Raw genomic sequence first — 11,375 nt, forward strand, 5'->3', positions numbered from 1 at the left:
CTTGTCTCATGGACCTCGCACTCTTTGGACCCTCTCTAGACCCCTCCTTTGGCCCCAACATCTCCAGCATGAGCTCGGAGGGAATGCTCCCATGGAGGCGAGCTTTCCCTTTGCATCTGGGTCACCCTCTTGCAGCCAAAAAGACCATAGAGGTCTTTTTGCTCTTCATGTGACTTTTTTAGGACGAAAACAACAAAAGTGAATGCACAGCTTGGGGCAGCTCCTGGCAGATGGTTCTCCCTGCTGGAGCAGATAGAAAGATTGTCCCCATGTTTGTGAGCTGCTGGGAATTAACGCCATTAATTTACAGCAAGGCCCTTGCATTAATCCTCCCCGTTAATTCCTTATCTCTGCTCCAACATATTGGCTTTCAGAGCCCTCATCTGGGAAGCTCATCTGCTGTTTGTCTGGAAGTCGCCTTTATGCCTGCCCTTTGTTTGCATGCTGCAAAGCAAAGGCATGAGCAGAATGAGGGCTCTGCATGGGGGAGGAGCAGCTCCGGGCTGGAGGTCTGCAGCGGGTGGGTGTCAGTGTCCCTTCAAGGATGTCTTTGCTCAAGTACCAAGAGTTCGGCCTGGGGGGAATCTGCTGGTGTTGTTTTTTTGCCTGTGATTCAGAAAACTGCATCCAAACCATTGAAAGTAATGATAATAATAGAGACGCATCTCTATGACCGAAACAGAAAGGACGCTACGGGGCTCCGACCACAGCAAACAAACAAATTAACACTTAATGACCTCCCAGATGTTTTTCATGCTTGTTTCAGAGGAAGCTGTGTCAGAAAGCTTCAGGGGAAGGAACTGAGGCTGTTTCCTTGGGATGTGTGTGCATCCATTGATGCTTTGGCCTGACTTCTTTACATCCAACACACCACATAACATATCTCCGAGATGATAAACCCTAAAAGTGCTCATTGTGCCCTTATATGAGGGGAATCTTTGTAACACCTCACCACTCCTGAGCTGTTAATCCTGCACAGGAATTCCCATGGGATCACACAACAGCTTGGGTTGGAAGGGACCTCAAAGGTCGTCCAGCTCCAACCCTATTACTGCAGGCAGGGTTGCCAAAATCCTGCCCAAAACTTGGGGGAAACTCAAAGCCGTGCTATTTTATACATGTGATATTTTGCTGCTCCCCTCTATACGCAGCAGGCTTCCCTTTCTCCTTCCAGATTTCCCCGTGGTCCTGCTGAGGAACCTCCGCCACCCTGTCTACCTGCTGGTGGTGTTGGCTCAGGTCAACCTCTCGGCCATGGTTGCTGGCTTAGCCACCTTCATGGGGAAGTTCCTGGAGAGGCAGTTCTCCCTCACGGCCTCCTTTGCCAACATGATCATTGGTGAGTGTTGCTGTTGCGCGTGGGGACTCGCCAGATTCTGAGCTCGTCCTTGAAAACCAAGGAGAGGAGAACAACCCATTGCTCTCTCATTGAACGGAGTAAAAATCAGAAGCAGATAGAAAGGTTAAATAGTTAAATGATGGTGCTCTCTGCTGATGTGCCCTACTGGGTTGTGCCCAGCCTTGGTTTACCCTTGGCATTAAACTTATGTGGGGTATTTCTCATATGGATTTCTCCACCTTTCACTCCTGGATGCTAAACCTTGCTTCTCCTTTTTCTGCTGGAACAGAAAGCTCTCTGTAGCTGGATATCCTTCCCTTCCTCAGGTATTTATGGGGTATTTATGGGCTGAAGAAGTTCTTAGGAAGAACTTCTTTACATAAAGGGTAGTTAAGTACTGGAATAGGCTCCCCAGGGAGGTGGTTGAATCGCCATCCCTGGGTGTGTTTAAGAGCCGCTTGGATGTGGTGCTCAGGGATATGATTTAGTGTAGGGTTTTTAGAGTTATGGTTCTGGTTTGGCTGTGGTTGGACATGATGATCTTCAAGGTCTTTTCCAACCTGGGTAATTCTATGATTCTATGATTCTCCTTGCTGATCCTGTGATGAATTAAATGCACTTTTTCAGTATCCCTTTATAAATTGGGATTTTCAAAACCCCAAAGCCTGTCGTGGAAACCTTTACAGCTTTGTCATGATGACAACAGAAATGGGCACATTGCTATATCAGTGGCTTAATTATACAGAAATTAAATACAACCCTAGAATCACAGGATTGTAAAGGTTGGAAAAGACCTCGAAGGTCTCTGAGTCCATCCCCAGCCCCATCACGACCACAAAACCCACTGGTTTGGAGGCCAGACACCAAGCCGTGGGATCTGCCTTTCCCCAGGTTCTGTGAACATCCCAGGGGCGATGGTCGGCATCGTGGTCGGCGGTGCCATCCTGAAGAGGTTCCAGATGTCCCTGAAGCAGTGCAGCGCCATGTGTGTGCTCGGCATGCTGCTCTGCCTCATCCTTGCCTTCCCCCTCGTCTTCCTCGGCTGCCCCACGCAGAAGGTTGCCGGCGTCACCTACAGAGAGAGGTGTGCAGCTGAGTGGGATGGGGGGCTCATTGGGGACACGCACTGGGGCTGGGGCTTGAGCAGAACACCCGGAATTGGGTTTATTCCCTTAAAACAAAGCAGGGAATTCATGCTTTTGCAAATAAAACTCTGAGTCTGCCGCGTCCTTACGCACACCAGACTCATTGACAGTTTGTGAAACTTGAGAGAACGGTGGGGGGGGGAGGGGAGATATTTTTTGGCACAAAGAGCACAAGAATCAAATTTCATCTTGGATCCCAATTTCTGTATGCTGACCCATTGTATGCTGACCTTCCTGTGGTCACAGCGGGCCCCAGAGCTGTTCCTGTGGGTCACAAAGGCCCAAGACCCCACATTTAGGGCTGGAAACACAAGGAAGAAACATGAAGGAAGTGGGCAAAGCATTGGACTATTGGTGAATGCTCTTCCCAGGCACTGGGGGTTTATCATGGAATTTCTATGTGTTGCTTCTCTTTGGTGAGGTTTAGCATTAAGCAACCAGTGTTTCATTCCTAACCCCATATAAACGCAGTATATTTTCTGTATAAGATGCATATGAATTATGCTCCATGCCGTGCTATAGTATTTCCTTTCTATTGCAGCTCTGAATTTGGACGCTCCGCCTCGGAGTGCAGCATCCAATGTAACTGCCCCAAGAAGGCCTACAACCCCATCTGTGGCTCTGATGGCATGGAGTACATCTCTCCCTGTTACGCCGGCTGCAGTGCCGTCACTATCGCCAACAACTCAGTCCTGGTGAGTCATAGAATTATAGAATTACCCAGGTTGGAAAAGACCTTGAAGATCATCAAGTCCAACCACAGCCTAACCAGAACCCTAACTCTAACAACCCTATACTAAATCATATCCCTGAGCACCACATCCAAACGGCTCTTAAACACAACCAGGGATGGCGATTCAGCCACCTCCCTGGGGAGCCTATTCCAGTACCTAACTACCCTTTCTGTAAAGAAGTTCTTCCTAATATCCAACCTAAACTTGCTCTGGTGCAACTTGAGGCCATGAGTCATTCCCACCACACTCACACCCTGGTTTGGGGCAGCTCACAAGGGATGGCCAACACAGCGCTCAGGTCAGGCAGATGGGTTCTCCATAGTTCATTGGCCCCATGCATGGCACATGGCCATACATTGGCCAACACAACCAGGTACGGGTCGTTGGCCAAAGCAGCAAGCAGAATCCCATTTGATACCCATCTTTTTAGGATCTGTAGTATCTCCCTCACCATCCAGGACTTTCATCTCCCATGGATGACACAAAACCCTTCTGCTTTCCCTTCGCCCCATTGGTCTCACCTCTCCTCGCTGTGTTTCCTATGGTGGCACAGAAGGACGTGCACTGAGGGCAGGGCTGAATAAACACCACTGTCACCCTGTGTGACACCTCTTGTTCTCAAGGGATGCTTTCACCATGGGGTGGTGAACCAGCCCACCCTCACTGGGCCCCTCCAGTGAATAAATAACCAGGAAATATTTGCCAGTTCAAAGACCTATCTGGAAAACGTTAGCAATCCATAGAGGGTAAGTGGTTTTCCTTCGTCTTCTTGGCACAGGATATATTTGCAGCATGCGACTGGCTGGGGACTTTTTAGCAGCACTTTGTTAATTAACAGCACTCAGTTTTAATAACAATTACATTTCCTGCCAGAGCTGGGTCCCAGATGTGCTCTTCTGCACGCCTGTGCCTGCCTTTAGTGCAGCAGATCCTTGTCAACTGCTTTTTCCACCTCCAGCCCTTCGACACGCTCTGCTCCTGCACATCACCAGGTCCTGTAGTCACTAAACATGTTCTTACCTATGTATTGTCTATGTATAATTATATGTAGCTACACGCTACAGTAAAACAGGGACTCCCTTTACAGCACCATGCAAACACTCCTCCTCAAAGCCAGCAGTGCTCCTTCCTATCCTGCTTGCATCCTTTGCCAGATCTTTTTTCCATGTATCAGTGCACCCTGAACAGCTCCTGGTTGGACTCCAGGGGTTTCTGCAGCCCCTTCCTCATCCTTTGGGGCATCCACCTCTTCAACCAGCTGTGTGTGAGATCTGCTGACTCGCTGAGGTCTGGCTCTGCCCCATCATCCAGATCTTTAATAGGTGACACGCAGGGCTATGGCTGTCTCCATGGCATTGGGTCATGGTGCATGGCCATGACTGATGGAGGGGACGTTGGGTCATAGTTGGGTCATGGGGAAATGGTTTTAAGTTAAAAGAGGGAAGATTTAGGTTGGATGTTAGGGGGAAGTTCTTCACTAGGAGAGTGGTTAGGCCCTGGAACAGGCTGCCCAGGGAGGTTGTGGATGCCCCGTCCTTGGAGGTGTTCAAGGCCAGGTTGGAGGGGGCCATGGGCAACCTGATCTATGGGGTCTCTATGGGGATCTATGGGGTCTATGGGGTCTCTATGGGAATCTATGGGGTCTCTATGGGGATCTTTGGGGTCTATGGGGTCTCAGTGGGGATCTATGGGGTCTGTGGGGTCTCTGTGGGGATCGATGGGGTCTATGGGGTCTCTATGGGGATCTATGGGGTCTCCTGGGCAACCTGATCTAGTAAATGTGTATGTTTGGTGGCCCTGCTATGCAGGGGGGTTGGAACTACATGATCCCTGAGGTCCCTTCCAACCCGGGTCATTCTGTGATTCTGTGATTCTGTGATAGTACACAGCTATGGGTGACGGAGGGGACGCTCCACTGCTGTCAGCTGCATTATATCTGAGCTGGTGAAAGAGGACCCCAAAGTGCGGGTGACTGGAGGGTCTTATAAGGGAGATAAGAGAGAAACATGCACCATCAATGGGAGCCTCTCAAGGAACTCGTTGCCAGAAGATCTGTTGGGCACAGCTGACAGAGCACTCTGACACCCCCCTCCTGCCCCCACATCACATCCTGCAGTGGGGATGCTCGTGGATTTCACCCCATTTCCCTGCTGGTTCTCACAGCAGACAGAGCAGCTCTGCACTGCAGTCCCCACGGCACCACATCACACACAGTGTACCTCATAGGGACGACCAACCAAAGCTTTGTGGCTTGCCCCCATTGCTCAGAGGGTTTTGCAGATGGGGTCACAGTGCTGTGGTGTCCTCTGAGGTTTTGGATGAGAGGGGCACACTGTGGCTCTGAGATACCACCACAGCCACCTCCAACCCTCCATTTCCTCCTGGCTTTACGCAAGAGCCCTGAATGTTGTGACTCTGAAAGTAGTGGTATATAGATCATGGGACTGCACTTATTTAACAGCCTCGACCCAAATTAATCTCAACTATCATAGGCATTTATCTATGGAGGGGCTGAGCTGTCCTTTGGAGACCCACATCTCCCTCAGTGAGTGCAGAAGGAGCCTGGTTTTGTTCAGTTCATTTCAGATGGCTGAAGAAGATAAACCTCAGCCTTAATTTCAGCTATTAAGTCCCCTTTCCTGGGGGGTGGGAGGAGGGGATGTGAACACTTTCATCCCCAATCTCTCCCCATTCTCCCCAAGAGATTTGTGCCTAAACACACAGCACAGGCCAGCGAGCTCACATCGGGTCTGAATGTTTTATCAGCTGTGAGTGAGACGTTTCCATGCCAAGAACCCAGATTTATGCACGATGCCAAGGCATTCAGCTGACAAATGATGACATTCAAATAATGATGACATCCAAAACCTGTGCAGAAGCATCTTCAGTGAACAACAGGCGTGAAACAGGGGGCTGGAAGCATGAGCACAGAAGGATGGCTGCAGGGATGGGGGCATTGCTGGGGCCCACATGAATAACACAAGGATGTGTCTGGGTTAGGAGCACAAACAGGTGCTTCTGGAAGCACAGATAAGGACCAAAGGTATTGCTGTGGTTCTTCCCCATCAACTGTACGTGCTCATGAATGTGACATCCCAGTGATGCTCATGGGACCTGGTGGGATGGGGATCTCCTTTCAGCAGAGGATGTGTGTTGGAAGCTGAATGTGGGGATGGAGAGATGGATGAAGGGATAGAGAGCCTATGTGGGGCTGGAGAGCAGATGTGGGGCTGGAGAACAGATGTGGGGCTGGAGAACAGATGTGGGGCTGGAGAGCTAATGGGAAGGAAGATGGAGAGCTGATGTGGGGATGGAGAGCTGGATGAGGGAATAGAGAGCCTATGTGGGGCTGGAGAGCTGGATGTTGGGCTGGAGAGCTGATGTGGGGCTGGAGAACAGATGTGGGGCTGGAGAACAGATGTGAGAATGGAGAGTTGGATGTGGGGCTGGAGAACAGATGTGGGGTTGGATAACAGATGGGAAAGAAGATGGAGAGCTGATGTGGGGGTGGAGAGCTGGATGAGGGGATGGAGAGCCTGTGTGGGGCTGAAGAGCAGATGAAGGAATAGAGAGCAGATGTGGGGCTGGAGAACAGATGTGAGAATGGAGAACAGATGTGGGGCTGGAGAACAGATGTGGGGCTGGAGAGCTAATGGGAAGGAAGATGGAGAGCTGATGTGGGGATGGAGAGCTGGATGAGGGGATGGAGAGCCTGTGTGGGGCTGGAGAGCAGATGTGGGAATGGAGAGCTGGATGTGGGGCTGAAGAGTAGATGTGGGGCTGGAGAACAGATGTGGGGCTGGAGACCTGAACAGCTGATGTGGGGATGAAGATCAAGTATCCTCACACGCTCCTCCTGCCCCCTGTTGAATTCATTGTACTTCTTTCTTTATTTTTCCTCCTGCTCCCTGAAGTGTTGAGTGCTAATTACTGCTAATTATTCACAGCCAAAACCCAAACACCCTCCCTTTCCCTACATCAGCTGGCAGCTCTCCCTGGCATCCCCACCGCCTTCCTCAGCCCAGCAGCTTTCCTCTCTTCTTTGCAGAACTACACCAACTGCATCTGCATCTCTGACAATGGGCTCGTGGGCTCTGCTAAGCCCGGTACCTGCGGCACCAGCTGCTCCCATCTGCTCCTGCCCTTCGTGGTGCTCTCCTGCCTGGCAGGGATCCTCGCCAGCACATCCCACACGCCGTCCTTCATGCTCATCCTCCGGTGAGAGGGGCAGGGGGTCCCAAGTTGGCTGCATGCACCCCCCTCTAAGCTGCATTTGGAAAAGCAAGGGGTTCTTGAAGTGAGGAGGAAAGGGTTGGTTCATAGAACCACGGAAACACTCAGGTTGGAAAAGACCTCTCACATCCCCCGTTCCAACCCCAACCCATCCCACCGTGCCCACTCAGCGCACCCCTCAGTGCCACATCTCTCAGCTCTCCCTTCCTATGCTCAGGTCCTCCCCCTCTGGCCCACCATCACTCCTTCTCCCACACACAACCCATACCTCAGTGACGAGCTGCACCATTGATTTATCGCTTTTTAATGCAGCTCCCTATCAAGCTAGGAGGTTTAATTGCGTATCGTCTATAACTGATACCTTCCAGCCCATTTCCGTGCTTAATACGCTCAGAACAGCTGCTTTTTACAGAAGGAGCTGTGGTTAAAACTTATTTTTACCTCGACCCCCCCCCCCAGGCAATGTTAAATCACTGCTCAGGAGTGAGCCCAGCCTGTTCCAAACAGAGCAGAAGGTTTGCTGACCCCAGGTCCTCCCAGCTCTGACCGTAACCACAAGGTGTATTTCAGAAATACGGGGTGCCACCAAAATACACCCTGGGACAACACGTTGCAAAGAGAGCCACTTCCCCAGGGGTGAAATCACTTCTTCAGCTGCAGAAAGCAGACTTTGTCCTGCTTGTGTTTGGCAGAGCTATATTGGCTTCTGTTGGTGTTTCACTCAAGCCATCTCTGTTTCCTGGCCACAAAAAGGCTGTGGTGAACTCACTGCCCCACTGAATGAAACAGCATCCTGACCCACGGGGGAACTGTGTGGGTCTTTGGTGGTTTGGTAAAGAAGATGAGTTTTTGGGTGCGGGCACTGCGAGGATTTGCAATACTGGGGTGGGAAATACCCATCCTTGCACAACTGCGAGAGGTCACAGTTTCCATCTCCTGTTACAGGAGCATCCAACCCGAAGACAAATCGTTTGCAGTTGGGATCCAGTTCATGCTGCTGAGAGTTTTGGGTGAGTTGAGATTTGGTGACATGCCGTCCTGGTAAATCAGCTCTGCACACATCCCTGAGCAGCCCCAGGGCTGTGGAAATGCTCTTGGTTCAGTTTCACTCTGTCCTAAGGGAGGTGAAGGAGCTGCTTTGTAGGCTGTGAGTGGTGGGAGGTGAAGAGTCCATCCCCATGGGGTGCAACTGTGGTTAAATGGAAGAGGGAATGGGTTCGGGTCCAGGAGGGGAGCTGTGGGCTGTGTTTGTGTCTGGGCTATCAGAGTGGCTGTGCATCACATCCCCTGGTCCAAGCAGTTATATTTCTCATGGCATTGGTTTTCACCTGGATGCCATGAGCTTTGCCATACAGAGGGATTCAGCCATGGGGAGGAGCATGGCTGTGCAGTTCAGGAAGGAGTGAATTCAGTTCCTGGGATCAGCAATAGCCCCTTGTCAGAGAGCAAGGAGAAGGAGGGGTCTTCTTGCGTCTCAGGGGGGTCCAAACCCAGCCAGCCCTGGGTGTGCAGCACAGACCAACCCTTCATGGGCCATAGGGAGGACAAGCAGACCCAGCTGCTTTCCAGCCTTGGAGCACAGGGCAGAGCACCCAGATCTGTCCCAGAGGTGCTCCAATGACATAACGACACCCCTCTGCTTGCAGCCTGGATGCCAGGACCTGTTCTGTACGGCAGCGCCATCGACACCACCTGCATCCTCTGGGAGGAGAAGTGTGACAGGAAAGCAGCCTGCAGATACTACGACAACACCCTCTTCAGGCAGAGGTAGGGATGGTGGTAAGGACAGGGGACCTGGCCATATCCACCATGGGAATGCCCTTAACAGTGTGCTCTTTGGCCAGCCCTGCAGTGACCGAGCAGTTGTAACTGATGCTCAGTTGGACCCTTCCAACTGAAATCGTTTTCTTTTCCTTTTTCCTTTCCTTTCTTTTCCTTTTTCCTTTCCTTTCCTTTCCTTTCCTTTCCTTTCCTTTCCTTTCCTTTCCTTTCCTTTCCTTTCCTTTCCTTTCCTTTCCTTTCCTTTCCTTTCCTTTCCTTTCCTTTCCTTTCCTTTCCTTTCCTTTCCTTTCCTTTCCTTTCCTTTCCTTTCCTTTCCTTTCCTTTCCTTTCCTTTCCTTTCCTTTCCTTTCCTTTCCTTTCCTTTCCTTTCCTTTCCTTTCCTTTCCTTTCCTTTCCTTTCCTTTCCTTTCCTTCCTTTCCTTTCCTTTCCTTTCCTTTCCTTTCCTTTCCTTTCCTTTCCTTTCCTTTCCTTTCCTTTCCTTTCCTTTCCTTTCCTTTCCTTTCCTTTCCTTTCCTTTCCTTTCCTTTCCTTTCCTTTCCTTTCCTTTCCTTTCCTTTCCTTTCCTTTCCTTTCCTTTCCTTTCCTTTCCTTTCCTTTCCTTTCCTTCCTTTCCTTTCCTTTCCTCTCCTCTCCTCTCCTCTCCTCTCCTCTCCTCTCCTCTCCTCTCCTCTCCTCTCCTCTCCTCTCCTCTCCTCTCCTCTCCTCTCCTCTCCTCTCCTCTCCTCTCCTCTCCTCTCCTCTCCTCTCCTCTCCTCTCCTCTCCTCTCCTCTCCTCTCCTCTCCTCTCCTCTCCTCTCCTCTCCTCTCCTCTCCTCTCCTCTCCTCTCCTCTCCTCTCCTCTCCTCTCCTCTCCTCTCCTCTCCTCTCCTCTCCTCTCCTCTCCTCTCCTCTCCTCTCCTCTCCTCTCCTCTTCTCTCCTTCCCCTTCCCCTTCCCCTTCCCCTTCCCCTTCCCCTTCCCCTTCCCCTTCCCCTTCCCCTTCCCCTTCCCCTTCCCCTTCCCCTTCCCCTTCCCCTTCCCCTTCCCCTTCCCCTTCCCCTTCCCCTTCCCCTTCCCCTTCCCCTTCCCTTTCCTTCTTCCCTCCCCTCCCTCTCTCCCTCCCCCTCCCCCTCTCCTTTCCCTTTCCCCTTCCCTCTCTCCCTCTCCATTTCCCTCTCCCCACCCCTCATTTATTGTGTTCCCACACCGCAGGTATCTCGGCCTCCAGTTTTTCTTTGAGGTGGGTGCCTTCCTGTGCTTTGTGATGGTGTACGTGATCCTCAGGCGGCAGGAGAAGGATGCTAGCCATGTAGCAGAGACTACAACAGACCCGGAGAAGAAAAAGTTGGCAGAAAACTCCCAAAAGAGCCCAGAATCCAAAGTCTGATGCCAAAAAAAAAAAAGAAAGAGAAATGTGAATTGCAATCCACATCCAGGGAGGTGAAGCCACGTGAATCACCCTGAGTCGAACTGTGAAGGATGGATGCTTGGAGTGATGGAGCTGCTTCCCATTTCCTTCTGCACTGCCTCAGGAGCCTTCCCATGCATTGTTCTACACCTGAATGGTGCACAAACATTAACTTTTGGACACTGCAGTTCTTTGCATTTCTATCCTCCAAAGCATTTGTTCCTGCTGACAGCCTCCGCGGTGCCAGCACTGACCGTCAGCCATATACCAGATGTAGTAGTTGGTGGGGTTTTTTTTAATGTTTTGTAGTAAATGGCTTTTAAGAACTGGTTTTGTACTGAACCCAGAAGTTTTCATGAGTGACTACTTCTCTTTACCCCTCAGTTGCCAAAAGTCCTTGTTCTCTTTGCTCTCATGGTGTAAGATTGGGGTGCTTGGAGGGATGGCACTAAGGGTGGGCTCCAAAAGGAACCTCTGTCCATCCCAGGACAGAAAACTCAACAGCTGCAGGCCTGTAGCACTGCATCAGCTCAGCCATAATTTGCAGTAATAGCCATCATGCTTATTTTTGTCCCTACTTAGAATTGCTCGGGTTGGAAAAGACCTTAAAGATCACCAAGTCCAACCCAACTACTTGACACGAGGCCTCATTGAGACACATCAGCATTAAGGCTCATCCCCAGCTTCCAGTTGGAGAAAGGCCGAACTCTTCCCAGGGGTTCAGGACTGGAAGGGGAGCTCAGATGGAGCAGAGC

At 50.9% G+C, this 11,375-nt stretch overlaps 1 protein-coding gene across 1 annotated transcript in view; it reads left to right on the forward strand.

The window, feature by feature from the left end:
- The window catches only part of SLCO2B1 (solute carrier organic anion transporter family member 2B1), a 36,194-nt gene extending 25,232 nt beyond the window's left edge, over positions 1-10,962 (forward strand). Inside the window, exons 9-15 of the mRNA XM_015852625.3 lie at positions 1,175-1,339; positions 2,231-2,423; positions 3,026-3,179; positions 7,267-7,436; positions 8,397-8,461; positions 9,098-9,218; positions 10,425-10,962. Of these exons, the coding sequence (XP_015708111.2) occupies positions 1,175-1,339; positions 2,231-2,423; positions 3,026-3,179; positions 7,267-7,436; positions 8,397-8,461; positions 9,098-9,218; positions 10,425-10,599 (1,043 nt within the window). The 3' untranslated portion in view covers positions 10,600-10,962. The remainder of the gene's footprint in view (positions 1-1,174; positions 1,340-2,230; positions 2,424-3,025; positions 3,180-7,266; positions 7,437-8,396; positions 8,462-9,097; positions 9,219-10,424) is intronic.
- The last annotated feature ends 413 nt before the right edge of the window (positions 10,963-11,375 follow it).

This window comes from Coturnix japonica, chromosome 1 (genome assembly GCF_054131305.1).
Source record: "Coturnix japonica strain WE chromosome 1, WE-NBRP24, whole genome shotgun sequence".
NCBI classification, from domain to species: Eukaryota; Metazoa; Chordata; class Aves; order Galliformes; family Phasianidae; genus Coturnix; species Coturnix japonica.